We start from the raw sequence: 17392 nt of genomic DNA, 5'->3' as shown, positions 1-17392 counted from the left end.
GAACGGGATGAGGTACACCACATGTTGTGATGGACATATGTAGGACTCATGGATCTTGAAAGGTGTATTGAGGGGTGGGTGTTGATCCTTGTAGCAATAAAGATATGTCTTTGGGTTTTGTATCTGTTGTTCTGGCAGTGACTGGTGTGCTTTGAGTTGGTGTGCCCTGGTCTGTGGGGAGCTTGGTTCTGATGATGAGCTTGGAGAGGTTGGAGGGTTGCCTGAAGGCCAACAAACAAGATGTTAGGAATCATTAAAAAAGGGATAGAGATAAGACAGAGAATATCTTATATAAATCCATGGTACGCCCACATCTTGAATACTGTGTACAGATGTGGTCTCCTCATCTCAAAAAAAGATATACTGGCATTAGAAAAGGGTAACTAAAATGATTAGGGGTTTGGAATAGGTCCCATATGAGAAGAGATTAAAGAGGCTAGGACTTTTCAGCTTGGAAAAGAGGAGCCTAAGGGGGGATATGATAGAGGTATATAAAATCATAAGTGGTGTGGAGGAAGTGAATAAGGAAAAGTTATTTACTTGTTCCCATAATTTAAGAACTAAGGGGCACCAAATGAAATTAATGGGCAGCAGGTTTAAAACAAATAAAAGGACGCTCTTCACACAGCGCACAGTCAATCTGTGGAATTCCTTGCCTGAGGAGGTTGTGAAGGCTAGGACTATAACAGAGTTTAAAAGAGAACTGGATAAATTCATGGAGGTTAAGTCCATTAATGGCTATTAACCAGGATGGATAAGGAATAGTGTCCCTAGCCTCTGTTTGTCAGAGAGTGGAGATGGATGGCAGGAGAGAGATCACTTGATCATTACCTGTTAGGTTCACTCCCTCTGGGGCACCTGGCATTGGCCACTGTCGGTAGACAGGATACTGGGCTGGATACTCTGGTCTGACCCAGTATAGCCGTTCTTAGGTTCTTAAGGCCAGAAGCTCAGGAAAGATTTTATTCAGGATGTGGTTCCCATACAGTATGGGTTGTAGTTGTTTGATGATACCTTGTATGAGGTCCAATGTGCAGTTGCAGATGACAACTGGGGGTGTGCCGTCAGAGGGGGGTTTATTTCTGAATTGAAATAGGTTCTCTTGGGGTATTTGTATGGTCCATTCCATAGTGCAATCTACTTCTCTGATGGAGTGTCATTGCTTGGTGAAGGTGATTTTTGCATGTGCTAAGGTGTATACCCAGACTTCCTCCTTGGAGCACATTCTGTGTTATCTGAGTGTCTGGCTGTAGATATCAGATTGCTTAATGTGTTTAGGGTCGTTACTGGATTTATGGAGGTAGGTGAGGTGATCTGTAGGTTTCTTGTATATGGCTGTCTGTAGAGTTCCATTATTGAATCTGATTGTGGTGTCCAGGAAGTTGGTGCTAGTGTGGGAGTACTCCAGAGAGAGTTTAATGAATGGGTGATGATTGCTGAAGTTATGGTGGAAATCTACGAGGACATTTAAGCCAACTGTCCAGAGATGAAAATGTCATCAATGTATCTCAGGCATATCATTGGTTTCATGGTGCACTGGCACCTTTCTAAGACCTGAAGAAGAGTTCTGTGTGGCTTGAAAGCTTGTCTCTCACACCAATAGGAGTTGGTCCAATAAAATATATTTCACTCACCTTGTCTCTCTAATATTCTAGGACCAACACAGCTACAACTACATTGCATATTATAGTCTTTCAGTTGCATTTTCTTACTAGCTTTGCTTATATATTTATTTTCAGAATAAATATACAGACTATTCAACTGATGTTGGTGAGAAAAGGAAGAAAGGAAAGTGAAAATTTGCACATCACATGAATATATAATGCTGCTACAGAGGAATACAACATTCATATCAGCTAATTTAGTCAGTGGGAGGGTTCACCTAAAGTTTCTCACACCATGCTAAAACTTTGACTCTAAAGTAAAGGTTTGATCCTGCCATTTAACCTGGAGACATATATTACTGAATACCCTGTTAAGTCATCTACCAATTTGATCTAGTCTTCCTTCATCTTATAAATTCAGGGGTTCATTTTACAAGACACACTTTGATGCATGAGCCTATATACGGTCAGGGTGAGATCAAGCTTTTATTTAACGTATTTGGTACATGCACACTATAGTAAGTACTGTATATATCAGTCCATGTAGCATGCATGCAAGTTCTGCTTTATGTCCAACACATTTTCTGATACAAGTGCACCATTAATCATAAGGAAAAAACATGATATGTTTGAAAAGGCCATTTCAAGGTCAGAAAGATTCAGAAGGAAGTAACTAGCTGGAAAATGCATCTACTTCAGTTTTAATAATCACTTCTTTTCCAATAGACATTTCAAAAAAATAACTTTGAAATCTGTAGGTTGTCCACTTAAAGACATGATTTTAAATAGTCATTTGTTTTTATACCCAATTAAACTGCCAGCAGAATAAAGTATTGTCCACCTGAGTAACACTGTGAGGAGCCTTGAACTGCTGCTTCTGCAGTCTTACTGTAATTTGCAAATGCATTTGACTAAAGTAAGAATTTAAAACCACCACTCCAAAAATGAAATCAGCAAGCCTTCCACCAACTACTGTTAAAGGTAGATAATAAAAGGAATTTCTGTTTCACAGCTCTTTGCCCCATATTCCAGCCTTCTTCCTCCTGATAATGATTAAATAATGATCATACAGAAACTGTACAAAATGTATTTCACACCTTTTCAGTCAGCTCCAAGATTTCAGCAGCTGATAGCTAAAACTCAGGGAATACACATTGACTTACAACTGCCCATATTAAAAAATGCATGCTGTGTACAAAGATATATCATGTTGGCCCAATTCTATAATGAATGAATGATCATTTCACTGGGTTAGGCAGGCAGAGAGTAATCAAAATCAATGAAGTACTAAGTAGACAGTGTCAAATACTCAAAATTAAAAACTAATTCCATTGTATCAGAAATGACAAGGTCCTCAACATTTTAAACATTTTCTTGATGCTATTCTAAAACATTTACTCTTCCAGCAAACTAGGGCAGTGTTGCCAATTCTCATAATCCTATTGTGAGTCTCTTGATATCTGGAATTTTCCTTAAAGCCCCATCTCTTGGAGTCCTCTGATTACATAAGATTTTTAGCTTTCATTTAAACCAAAATAAGTTACTAGTCCTTTTGGATTTAGGAGAAAAGCTTAAAAACTTGACCCCCTAAAGACTCAAAAACCAGGAGGCAAATAAAAAGACAACATATTTATTATTTTAAACATATCATGATTGTTATGGTAAGTGCATAATTTTGGGAGACCAAACTCATATTTCCGAACACTTGGGGTTGGCCACACCGCTAGGAGCAAAATTTTGCTCTTGATTTGGTGTTACTGAAAACAGAATGTGTCACTGGGCATCTTTTCCAAATGTTTATTTCAATTAATATAAAACAAGGAAATAAACAGCTAGGACTTTCCTGCAAAGGAAAAATGAGATGAAGACTCCAGCCATCTGAGTCCAAAGCAATGTATATTAATTGTTGAAAATGACAGTTAATTTCTCCTTAGTAAGGTTCAGCTTCTAGCTTCCTGTTCTTTCCCATAAACTGTAAACAAATCTGCCATAAGTTTCCAATCAGATTCATAGGCCTACATTATTTTCACTTTTAGGCAAAGAATTCAGTCTCAAAATATTTCTTCCCAATTTCTGCTTTTCCCCATCCTCATCCTTCTTATGACACAATAAAAGTCAATTTCCTGTAAATGAGGAATTTACAGTAATAATACACATTTCAAACACCCACTATTGTCTGGTTCACTCACTAAAGAACACCCCCCCCCTTGCACATATACCATATATACACACTCCCACCTTTTCAAGAATTACACAAGTTGAAGGATTTGCATAACAAAATTCTCTTTTGTGGAAAGTTATTCCATCAATTAGTTACCAGCTATGGTTTAATATTGTTACTATCAATATACTAAGTCCAACAGTATGGAAACTGTGGGCAAGACTTTAACACGAGTGCCTAAACTGGGCTCCTAAATCATGACTTAGATGTTTAAATAAGTGACCTACTTTTCAGAAGTGCTGAGCATCCAGCAGCTCCTGCTGCAGTGACTGGGGGGATGCTGGATGCTGAACACTTGAGAATTGGGCTATTTGTTCAAATACCTAATATTTACTTAGTAACTTAACCTTAGGCACTTAATTTTAAAAGTATATCTTGGCCTGCGTACTTAACATTAGGCACTAAAATCCATTTAAGGAATTTAAGTAAGTGGCCAGATTTTCAGCACAAACCTCGAGTCAATGGGAAGTGTAGGTGCTCTGCATCTCTGAGAATCAGGCTACTTTCTGAGGTACCTAAATTCAGGTATCCAGGTTTGAAAATGTTGAACTGTATTTTATTGGGGCTTTGCCACTTGGCAACTAATGAGCTCTCTATGGGATTGATTTAAAGCTCAGGGAAGTCAGTTGGAGTTTTTCCACTGACTTCATTCAACATACATTGGATCAGGCCCTTTGTCTGCAATATGAAACATGCCACAACAAGAAATGATTGTTTCTTGCTTTACTAACAATGTATTTGTAGTTGCAAAACATCTTGTTGCAAAACATTGAGTAAGGACTAACAATGTCTCTTTATGAAAGAACCCTGGCAACTTTTCAGCCTTCCAAGTCACATTCCTAGAAAGTCATTTTGTTGTATTTGTTGCAGGATTCCTCAGATAGTCTTATCGGTACAGCAAAACCAAATAAATCTGTTCATGAACACTAAGATACAGTTTGTGTATACAGATTTGTTTATCTTTGGAGCAGAGGAGATAATGCCATTTAAGACAAGAACATACATTTTACTAAAATAAATCACAGGGCAAGTCCACTGAAAACAATGAGGAACCAATGGGGAGCCAAGATCAGTTTCTGAGCTTGGTCCCAGGCTTGGAGCGCTGTGTATCTTATGGGAGAAAGTGTCTCTTATTCCTATCAGTCGGTACAAGGGATAGTTCCACAATGGTTCTCCCTACTCCACAGGGAGTTTCACCCAGTCTTCCTATAACAGAGTGATGCTTCCAAGAGAAGGTGAGTAAAATGGGCAACAAATCAGAGGACTTGTTATTGTCCCCAGAAGGCAGGGAGTCTCTCTATTGCCCTTACTCGAATGGAATGTTAAACTAACTATAAATTAAGGGATCTGAGAGGCCTAAACATTTGGCAGTCTCCCTTTAACTATCTATTTTTAAATTACTGTTTAATAAAATTCAGTTAAGTACAATTGGTAATGGTTCCTTAAAAGAGGCCCAGGACAAGAATAGCAGAAGTACTGAGAGTCAGGATTCAGGTGCATTGGCAGAGCTTACACAGCACCTGGTTCTAATCAGTGCTATTAGTTTGAATTTGTCTAAAAAGCTTATTGAAATGCTTCCACTTGAAAATCTACCATAATTATTCTGTGCTTTGTTGTTGCTGTATGCAGTCACTAATACTGTGCTTCACAAGAGGCTTTTGAAATAAATATCTAGAAAAATGCTACTATTACTAGGCAACATTTTATATCCTAGCAGGCCCTTTGTAGTAGCTTTATAGTAAATCATTTTAATGGCATAATTTAAGTCACAGCTAAATTTTGCACAAGATGATTTATCTGTTTGTAATCGAAGATGAGGGAATTTCATTTGCTATTGAACTAGTGAGTGGAGGAGACTTTATTAATGCATCTTTGCAACAAAGATTAATGGAATGGTAGTAAGTCAGCTGCACCACTTGATGTTAGTTTACAGCAGGCACGGCCATACCTGAAATAAGATCTATCATAATAAGATCTAATGTCATGCATAAACCACAGAGTATTCAGAAAAGGATTTTTTTGGTAGGCTGTTTTAATCCTACCTATTTGATTCTCTTAATTTAACAGTGCAAATACATCTTTTTTGCCTTGGTATAGCTATTACTGTCCATTGTTCTGTGCCAGAAATGCCAAATTCCCATTTCTAAAAATCTAAATATTTTACTATTAATATCAGTTTGACTTAATGAAATTTGCGGAGAGAGAAGTTATTTTAATACCAATGTAGTTAATTGGTATGTTTTAAAATTATCTTATATTTACTGATCTTCTTTCATTGTGCTCCACATGAAACCTTATAAAACTAGACAATTACAATAATAAAGCATATTTTATAAACGGTTATTAGTTAAATAAACTATTATAAATAAATATTACTTGAGATAATTTTGGGGTGGTTTTTTTGCAAAATCTTTTTTTTTTTCAGATAGTGTTTCCGTATCCTTCACTGGATGCAATTCTCAGTTTTTTTCCCCTTCAAGATGCATGCCTATAGCATTAAAAATGGATTTAATTTTGCTGTCACTTCAGTACTCTAGTGTCAAACATGTCCTACATTTCAACAAACCTTCCTGTCATCCTAATGGTGCACTTGATGAGACATTAGTGTTCTCAGAAACCGCTAGACTGAAAAGCTGTAGGCTGATCTACTATACGAGGACCTTCTTCTAGAAACTGACTTGGCTTTATTATCCTCTGTTATGCATTTTATACATACATTTACTGTGGTAATAATTGAACTGAAACTTATCAAGCTTCTAACGCTACTGGTTTCCTTTAATCTTAAATCAAGTACATACACTAATAAGAAGCCAGATCATGAGCTATTTGAAACCATATAGTAAGGAACCCATATTCTCAAAATGGTAATGAAACATTTCTTAAGGAAAATAATCTCTAAAATAAAGTTTCCAAATACATATTTGCAACATGATAGATAGATAGATAGATAATGTATGTACATACAGTAATATAGCCCTTTTAATATCAGAAGACTGCTGACAGCATATAATCAGCAGTCTTCTGAGGTATGGTTATTGGGGATGCTGACTTTGCAGTAAGCAGTGAACTAACTTGCGCAGGACAGGTTGGCCTACTGCACACGTGACATAAAAACAAAACAATCTCCCACGCAGCATAACCCCACCGCTACCACCTTTAGTGAATGAGTTATGCTGGCAATTCCAAACTCATGCCAATTACACATCTACCTGACACGTTGTGTATTTTGTTTAAGCAACAAATATTATACATTATCTATCACTATTTAGGTATTTTATAAATTAATCTATAGATTTTTCTAAAATGCATTCATTATAATATTTTTTTCTCCCTCCTAAGTATCATGAGTTCACCTGGGAAGCTCCTGAAAGAGATAACACTGCAATGAATAAATTTTATAAACTTGTTTAAATTAACTGAAGTGGCTTTTCTTTACAAAATGTCACAATTTTATGGTCTGATATCTCATGACCTGCCAGAAATAGAAACTATTGTTCTATTCCATTGGAAAAGGGGGATTTTCCCAGCTCCCGTCCAATGGTATAACGCAGCCACTTCTATTCCTGATGTTTTGCAAAATGTTGGTCCTGAAATAAGTCTCTGGGTGCAGGACTGAACATTGTCCATTCTGTACTGCAGGGCAAATGGAGATGGAGAGGAAAATCCAGATTCTAAAAGGAGGGAGAGCAGGTGGGGAGGAAACATTTTTGTGGCAGGTTGCTTTAAAAAAATGACAGCTGTTAGACTATTCAGAGGTTTGGAATGTTGGAAGTAATCCCAGAGTAGACTGATTAATGGAAGCATAGAGATGAAGCAGTCAAAAATGGAAGCTAAATGCAATTTATCATATCATTCCACAATTTATAAATGGGAGTACCATCTCCACATTGATGGTACTTCAATTCCATTGATTTCCACAAGACTTCGATGAGATTTAAGCATGTGCTAACAGGTGAGCATCTGCTTCATTGCTCTTCTGAACAGAGGTGGACCTAAGCATGTGTTTAAATGCCAGGCTGAATCGAGGCCATAGATAACTAAAGTAGGTGGGCTTAAATAAAGGGGAAAGTAATAAATGTATTATCCAGCTTAAATTTTAAATAGCTCATCAACATAGTGAAGCAGAATGCACACTTTGTAATGGCACTGAGCTCTGATTCAGACAGTGGCTTCACAACAGTGGATTATGGGATTTTGTATAATCTTACACCCTGATATTGCATCGATGGGACTCTGTAGGAGCATAAGGGGCTACATGCATTCATAAGGATTAGTCACTTGAGTAAGGGTTTGTAGGGTCAGGCTTCTTGGCATAGCTGACAGCTTCCTGTATCCCAAGTGTTCTTTAATTATTACATTTATCAATTAATAATACAATTGATGCACACAAGTTTACAACTAGATTAAATAACTGCACAATCCAAAACCTAAACTGTTATGTAATATAAATAGAATACTTCAGACCCACATGGGCACTGAAAAAAAATCATCTTTTGTTTCTTTTCACTCATCTAATTTAATGGCTGTGGAAAATGACAGAGTAATAGGTAGGAGATGGAAAACCTTTATTTATCCATGAAACAGGTACAGTACAGACAGCAGTTGTCTATCATTCTTACTCACACTGCCCAGATAATTTGACTCAATCTTGATCTCATAGGATCATCCATAGGGGGTAAAAAAAATTGCAAACTTCGCCAGTTTGATTCTCTGCCTCTCTACTGAATCACCAAAAGTGTTGGTGGTAAAAGCTAGAATGATGCTGGGTGGGGGTTGTGATATAATCCTCTAAGGACTAGATCAAAACACCCACCCATTGCTTCTCATAACTTCTGGTTATTACTGAACCAGGCCAAATTCAAACTGGTGACCTACGTGGCTGGTGATCCTTCAACTGACTCTGTGGGCAGACTTGCAGGGTTGGGGCACTAGAGGTGAAATTTTCTATTTTCCCTTTTCCTAATGTTTCTCTCTCGCCTCACTGTTACTCATTCCACTTTGTAATCTGAATGGTATCTGATCAAGCATGGATTCAATTTGATACCCAATTCTAAGAAAGTGAGTGGATCCTCACAAACATCAAAGCCCTAAAATAAATTGGTAAAAAAAAAATTTAAAAAGAAAAAAAAAAGAAATAGGAGGAAAAGCACAATATGTTTTAACATTGATATATTCATCCTGCTCATGATACATTAATTTCTTTCTGTAAAGAGCAGGGATAGACACTTATTGGCTACAGTACTTACACTACTAGCAACAATTATTAGTTTCTCCCCTGGGACCACCAAGACTGTGATCAGCTTTTAAGGCTGAAATTAATGATTGAGCTCTTGTCTGAAAAGAATTAACAGATGTACATTCTTGGCAAAAACGTTTTAGTTAAATAAAAAAACCCCAAACCCTTCATGCTAAAGAGGACTATTATTTCTTTGTACAGTATTATTACTCCTCTTTGTCTGAGGATGTTCAGTTCACCTGACTGTCCAGACGTCTATTTTATGAACAGTCATTGACTACAAAAAGTTTCTTATTATAAAATAGAAATGGATGAGGAGGAACAGTTTAACTGGCTGACACATCAAGCCAACATTCATCTTTTATGACTGTCCACTTCAAATTGAGTGTCCCTGTAAACATTAGATAGCAATACTTTATTACTACTGATACCATTTCAAAATATGAAGTAGACATCATGAACAGATATACATGAGTGAAACTGAACTGGTAATTTTACAGTCATGGAAGAAAATATCTGAAATGTGGTCCAATGAACAAGATGATGAAATTCAGAGGAAAAAGGAAATAGAATGGAAAAGTAAGAAAACATTATAAAAAGACACAAACCATGACCAGTAGCTACTTTCACTGACTTGTTAGTTCAAAACAACAAAGAAAGGTACATCTTCATTTAGTAGACACATCCTAGCAGTGTAGCGTGTTAATATAATTTTCTGGGACAGCAAGGAATTCAAAGAGGTTTCACAGGAATAGAACCACCATAGAAAATAAAGCTTAGGACTAAGATTTTGAAAAGCAGCTTGTGGTTTATTGAGCCTAAACTGAGCCTAAACCTTAGAGATGTCTTAAATTTGGCATCCAAAATTTGAAGCACCCAAGCTCACTATTCACTTTTGAAATTCTTGATAAAAGGATTTTAGATATAAATACATTTGATGAATTTGAGATATTTCCTTCATTTTCAAATAGTGTATGTACTCCTACTCTGTTTTACATTTAGAAATAGTTTTCTAATTACTATCAATATGTATTTTATTAACGGTAATAAGCTCTTAAAAATACACTGGTGTACAGTTATTCCATGCAGAAGGAAAAACTGCACTATTTTATATGTCTAGTGTGATAACGGTTGAAAAAAAAATTGTGAATAAGTTAATCATTTATTGGTGGGGAAAACAGTTTCTTTGACAAACATTACATTTAGGGAATAGAGTGACTACTAAAAATATTACTTGAAAATACTGTATGAGATAATTGATAAAAAATAATTCAGTTATTCATGAATATTATTCAACCCATTCTATTTATAGTATGAATGACTGTAGGCAATAATGTAGATTTTAAAATTATTTTTACATATAAAATGATAATAAATTATTGTGAAATCAATAGGGTGGCACACATGTATCTGAAAGTAAAATTTGACTCTATGGGCATTATATAGCTTATGATAATATACCCTGATGTGTTCCTGATCATTTAAATTACATGAGCAGAATTTCTTAAACTATTAACACTAGTTATAGAATGAGTCCTTCTGAGAAAGTGTACTGTCATGCTAAAGTTCTGCATTAGACACAACAAAATATTCCTTCACTCTAAAAGAACTGAGAACCCAGCCATAGGAAATGGACTGTGCATTTTTCAAATTTTTGCTCATTTCCTGATCTGGTTAACAGTTCCATTTTCCTTTCCTCTTATACAGAGCGATAATTCATTAAGTGTTTCAAATTATACTGCATGGAAGGCAAATGTTTCTGTTTGCCCTGCACGTATTTTACACACACCGCTAAAATATATCAAAATAGTTTATAATTTTGTATTCGCTTATTCCTAGCACTTCTTTATAAGCCATTTCAAGTAATCTGCACTTCACTTGGTACCATAATTGCTGGTAAGTTGTCTGTATATTGGCCCTTTCCTTTTGGTCCACTCTTTCATAAAATCCTTTTGTACAATTGTCAAGCAGCTGTGCTTTGTTCTTTAATGTTCCTAGCACGGCTCCCCAGCAGAGACCACTTTATAACATAAAGTGCAAAGTACCATTTTCACAGCAGGGACCACAGTGTTCATCTTCAAAAAGAGGCATTAATAAAATGGAACTGTAATGAACATGCTAATTCTGGTCATAAGGTATTACACATAGTCTGTTCCATTCTCACTAAAAATTGGTGAAGTTTTTACTATGGCTCTTCAAACTTCTCTTAACCAGGAATGCTTCTGAGATAGACAGCTATCTTCTAGATATATGCGTGTATCACATGCTTTGTCTTTCTGACCCCATCCACACAACTTTCTACCATGCCTATGACCAGCTAGAGGCTCAATGGACTAAAACCTCTGTGTACACACAACAGATGGTTAAAGCCAGTGAATATTACCCAGGCACTTCCCCAGCTAGCTGGCTCTTTTGGCACATGGTACATTTTCTTGTGACCAGCTAGGTACGTCGTGATCTTGCCAATGAATGGCACCCATAGCAATGCCAGCGTAATTGGTAAATCTAGTTCTCTGTTCTCATTTAGCTCTGTGCAGTTGGACATCCCACAGTGCACTGTCCCTCAGAATAAAGGTACCATTCTGTGTGTCTGACTTCCAGGGACACTAATCCCCATACGTAAGCTGCCCTAGAAGGCTTTTCTTGGTTACATCATCCAGAGGAGCAAAACTGTTTAAAATGGCCCCTGCCCATCTCAAAATCATGAGGTATTGAGAGAACATGGAAACTAAATGTCATTACTTGTGACCCATCTACTGATAGCAGGAAAATAATGGTGCTTTGAATGCATTCCCCCCAACCCCTATTTTTCACACTCTGGAAAATGCTCTGAACCTTTTTCCATTCTAATAAAAGCAACACTCTTTAATTACACTTGTCATATCAATGGCCAGGGAAACACTGTTATAATAAATAATTCACTTTTTATTATATACCACAATGATTGTGACATCGCATCAATCACTTTATAAAAGGTAGGTTTCTAACAGAGATATGACAAAAGCACCTCAAAACAAAGATTTTGCTCCTCTTCCTCCTCGCCAGTGTGAGCAGAAATACTGGCACAGAGAATCCATTATTATGCATATTTGCTCAGATGGTAATCATGGGGCTTGTAGCAAGATGGGAATCTACCAGGATCAAGCCTCAGTTTCCATGTGTCTATGTAGCGCTTTGCCTTTAATTCACAGATAGTACAGCGAACAGAGCATGCAGCCATGAGTGTAGTGATATACATCCACTCTTTGTCATTTTGCTTTAGGAGGTTTCAGTCTCATAAAGGTGCACTCAAACACCACTGTGACACAACAGAGGCAACAGATAATGCAGCATTTGTTGAGATGCTTATAGTCTTGGCATGGCTTCATCAGCAAAGGGTAGGCTGGGTTCATGAAAATCACTGCTGGCACATAAATGCCACCAACGTCTGTACCGTGTTAGTGGACTAGCATTTCAGTCTTCAGTGGAGAAGGACACAACCCTTTGCCTTGGCCTACTTTTCACATAGTGCTTCAGAGTGATCAGGACAGCTGATATCTTTTCTGTCTTCCACCACTTCCATACTGTAAAGCACCAAACTCCAGAAACTAGAGGCTGCAGCATTGCTCATAGCACTTACTGACTAGATACCATGGTTATGAGCACAGTTGAAGAATCTAAACAGAAGAGGATAGGCACAGGCAGCACCTGCTGAGGCATTGTGTGACAGCTGCCCAGAGCTTCCCATTGAAACATGATTAGACAGACTACAAGGTGCAGGTGCATAAATGTGGTTGTGATGGCAGAAAAGTTACTGCATTGAGACAAACTGAACCAAGTTATTTGTAACCAGTGAAGCTGACCATACCTTTAACTTGTTATAAAATTAGTGAGACTGGTGCTTTTCTTGCATGGGAACATCCCTCTGCCTCATCAACCCTCACGGCAAAAAGGTGGCAAAGTTTATTAATTCTGGGTCAAATCCTGACCTCTCACTGCAAGAGCTTGGATGGTCTCAGATGCAGCACAAATGTTCTGCTGGTTCTCGGGGAGCACAAAACACAGCATTTGAGGAGCCTGCAAAAGAGGTGTGCACTACCTGCACAATGCAGAGCTACATGGGGGCTCTCCGGTGGATTAAGCCTAAAGGGGGCCTGGATCCAATCTACCCAGATCTATCTGTCATACTGACATGGCCCCCATCGTAGTATTTGAGTGCCTCATAGTTATTCATATACTTATCCTTACAGCATCCCTGTGATGTACAGAAGTACTATTGTGGTCATATTACAGGTGGGGAAGTGAGGCATATAGGAGAATAAGTGACTTGCCCAAGGCCACACAGGAAGCACAAAGCAGTAATTGAACCTGATTGCCTGAGTCTCAGACTAATGCCCAAAACATTGGACCCAATAAAAGAAATGATCAACCACAACATAGCCAAGTGGCTTCTAAACCTGACAAAGCTACCTCACACTCTCTAGTTGGCAGACCCCAACTCTCTCTGGCATTATCACACCATTCCACACCTCATGGATCAATGTGTACACGGGCCTCCTTCAAGCTCATGGCTTAGATCCATGGATCTTGCTTTAATCCAGTCCCGAACCAGAGGATCTCAGCTACTTCCCTTTATCCTTTCAACAAAAACTTTAAGTATTATGGCTGGAGACTATCATTTCTAATCATTTTAATTTTTTCCTTGTTTTCTTACCAACTTTTATTTCTCTACATCATGTGTATGCACACTCTCATTTATTATTGTAGGGCTGTTCATAAGAGGTAGAATGCTGGCATTAGTTATTTTTAAGGCGTACTGAACCATTTGAGTTGGAAAGAAAGACAAAGAAAAATCTGCATGTACTCTACAACAAACAGCTTACGTTGCAGATGGGGGTGGGGAACAGGTAGATCATATTTTTAGAGCCAGCCAGTTTTGACATTGGTGCCGATCTTACACCCATTTAAGTATTCATTGTCGTCAATGAGAAGAGGCTAAGTCCCAGTGTCTCTCTGCTACAGAGTAAGGAAGAAACAGTTGATTCAGAACGGCATCTTTAAAAACACATGCACACACATTTCAATTAAAAGACCCAGGAGGCCGGTAAATATATTTCAGTAGGTAAAGTGTTCTACCCTTCAATAAAATTCTGTAGGCAGAGAATACATTTTACACCTGAATTTTTCCACTTTTTTAAAAGTTCTTAATTTTTAAACGATATTTATTGCTATTAGAGCGATACCGTGGGGGAGGCAATATATTTTATTGGACCAACCTTATGTTGGATAAAGAGACAAGTTTTTTATTTTATACAAAGCTTGTCTTCAGGTCTCACTGCAAACAACATTTATTGCTATGTAATATGACTTTGTGGTTGGGGCTTTTTTTAATTTATGAATTTATTAAAAACTGAACAGAATATGATTTGTGTCATTTCAAACAATAGAAACAACTACTTGGTTCAGGGAGTTGAACAGGGGAGTTAAAAATATGAACCAAATGATCAACCTTTCCATTTTTATTGACTGTGGCTGGGAAAAAAATGAAAATGATGCCAGCCACAGTCATGTTAACACTAGAGATAATGATTTAATTTTTAGCAGGGTTATTCATGTATTCATTTTCATTTTATCAGGTATTTCTAAGGAAGTTTTTTAAATATATATCAGACGCACACAGTGTTGTGACCCTTTTTCATCATTGATATAAACAACATAATTGCTTACACTGATTAAAAAACCACATACAAATAAGTTAGTCTCTCTTGCTACACAGAAATCTAGTTCTCTGAAAGTAGCACAAAGGGAAAAAATAAAATAAAGAAAAGCAACCGCCATATCTCCCCAAATCTTTCTAAATGGTGGGGCAAAGAATAATAAAACACAGAGCTCCAAGGAGTGTCTTCTTAATGCTGTCTGATAGATGAAATTCTTGTCAGGAGACACAAACACCCTCAGGAACTCCCTGCTGTACGTTTATGTGGCTGGTATGGTGCATTATGTACTAATGTTCCAACGAAAGAGCCTCCCTCCAAAATACAGAGTGGACACTGCACTGTAGGAAGGATTGGCAAGCGAGTGAGGAAGGGACACATGTCAAAACAAAGTTCCTATCTGTCTCCAGAAGAATGAACAACAGATACAGAAGGCCATTTGATTACTAGCATTTACTCCAACGGGAGTATCATTTGTAAGTGAGTCCATAGGTTTGGTACTAAATCTTATATTCCAACTCCAGGGTTGAAAAATTAGATTATCCTTTCATTGGACTCAATAACTATGTTTGCTAAAGAAAGAAAGGGAAAAAAAAGATGTAGAAGATGACATGCATGTCTGAGGCTGAAGAAAAGCACATTTGCGCTCAGTACTTTGGAGAAAATGTTTAGCTGCAGCTCATCCTTATGTAAATACTGTTTCTGTAGTTTTGCCAAGGTCGGTGTCAGCTTGGATAACTTTCTGTATAACTGCCAATCATGCAAATAAAAGTTGTACAAGACAGCACTAACATACAAATCAGTTGCATTCACAAAACATTTTATTGTTTGCTTGTTCTAGCCAGAGTCTTCCCATTTTTCCTCCTCCTCTTGCTTTCCTTGAGTTTTCTTCCCCACCCTGTTCAGTAAGACAGAGCCATTAGAGCAGGGGTGGGCAAACTACGGCCCGCGGGACCGTCCTGCCTGGTCCCTGAGCTCCTGGCCTGGGATGCTCGCCCCCAGCCCCTCCCCTGTTGTCCTCCCTCCCTGGCAGCCTCAGCTCGCTCACTCTGCCGCGGGCGCAATGCTATGGGTGGCGGGGCAGTGCAGCTGCAGAGCCCGGCCTGACCCGGTGCTCTGTGCTGCGTGGTGGTGGCAGCAGCATGGCCTGGCTCCAACCGGGCGGCGCAGCTGTAGCACTGCCAGCCACTAGTGCTCCAGGGAGTGCGGTAAGGGAGCAGGGAGGTTGGATAAAGGGCAGGGGAGTTCGGGGTCATGGTTGGGGGCGGGGGTGTGGATGGTGGTTGGGAGGGAAACAGGGGGTTGAATGGGGGCAGGGGTCCTGGGGGGCACTCAGGGGACAGGGAGAAGGGGTGGTTGGATGCAGCAGGGGTCCCAGGGGGGCCGTCAGGAATGAGAGGAGGGGTTGGATGGGGCGGCGGGGATCCGGGGGCAGTCAGGGGACAGGGAGCAGGGGTGTGTGGATGGGGCAGGAGTCCCGGGGCAGGGTAGACAGGAGGTGAGGGCCGGGTCACGACCCCCTCCCCTTACCGGCACTCCATACAATTTCCAAAACCCGATGCAGCCCTCAGGCCAAAAACTTTGCTCGCCCCTGCATTAGAGAGTCAAAAATCCCAAAAATCCAAAAGAAAACCAAATCCAAACTTCAGACAAGGAAGTTCCCATTTTTTAGCATTCGCAATATGACAGTACCCTACAAAACGGAACCTTAAACACTCTTTCTTTCATTAGCTGTAGAAAAAAACCCACTGCAATGGTGTAATAGTTTTGACACTATCAAAGAAAAAAGTTATTGTCTGACAAGGACTTACCACGTAAAACAGTGAGTCTCGTGGACACACTTATTTCTCCAACACTATTGGAAGCAACGCATTCATAAATAGCTTCATCTCGTGGAGTCCGCAGAGGCTGTATTCTGAGAACTGATCCAGATCCATCATCAAATTCTATTACCTATTGAAGGAAACAACAGCTGTCACAGGTGTTGTTACAAATGCCTACCTCTCCGCTAATTCTTGTATGCACGATGAACTATCAATATTCATAACATCAAAGCCAGTTTCATTTTTCAGATATACATACAGAGGCAAATTCAACAGTGACTTAGACTGTTTGCTCATACAAACTGGTGTAAGTACGCTTAAGTGGCAATGCAGTGTAACATACATTGATATTCAGTGGATCTACGTAAGTGTAATTTACATGGAAGGGGTTACTGAAAAACACAACAGGAAGGAATAAGAAAACATATCCTTACTTTAGGCGCCTCACACTTTTTTATACCCCACTAACACTCTCCTGCTAGTTGCTTTTCCTATTGCACTCCACTCCGCATCTCCCCCCTTTGGCATGTAAGCTGAATTTATTTTGCGCACACATCGAATACAAATAGCTAATTACACTACTTTGCCACTTAAAGCCAACGTAAAATTCACTCTTTTGTTTACACCATGTTTGAATGTGGCCCAGACACTTCCAAGGGGGATGCCCCTGTTTTCTCCCACTGTGAATTTGGTCCATTATGTATAATTAATATTAGCTGATGATATAATTTAAATAGAGTGTGTCCATCTTAGAGACAAAATGCAACAACTGTGTTGTTCTTGGTGGTGATGTGTGGTTGTTGTTTTTGAATCAT

At 38.6% G+C, this 17392-nt stretch overlaps 1 protein-coding gene across 3 annotated transcripts in view; it reads right to left on the bottom strand.

Annotated features, from left to right (window-relative positions):
- The window catches only part of PTPRD (protein tyrosine phosphatase receptor type D), a 1010945-nt gene that overhangs the window by 280229 nt on the left and 713324 nt on the right, over positions 1-17392 (bottom strand). For all 3 annotated transcript variants that reach the window (XM_039543118.1, XM_039543120.1, XM_039543119.1), the window contains one exon: positions 16566-16707. In XM_039543118.1, coding sequence (XP_039399052.1) covers positions 16566-16707 — 142 coding nt within the window. The remainder of the gene's footprint in view (positions 1-16565; positions 16708-17392) is intronic.

Source organism: Mauremys reevesii, linkage group 6, assembly GCF_016161935.1.
Source record: "Mauremys reevesii isolate NIE-2019 linkage group 6, ASM1616193v1, whole genome shotgun sequence".
In the NCBI taxonomy this organism is placed as follows: domain Eukaryota; kingdom Metazoa; phylum Chordata; order Testudines; family Geoemydidae; genus Mauremys; species Mauremys reevesii.
Note: the sequence above shows the minus strand (reverse complement) of the source record. Positions and strands in the feature narration are given on the sequence as shown.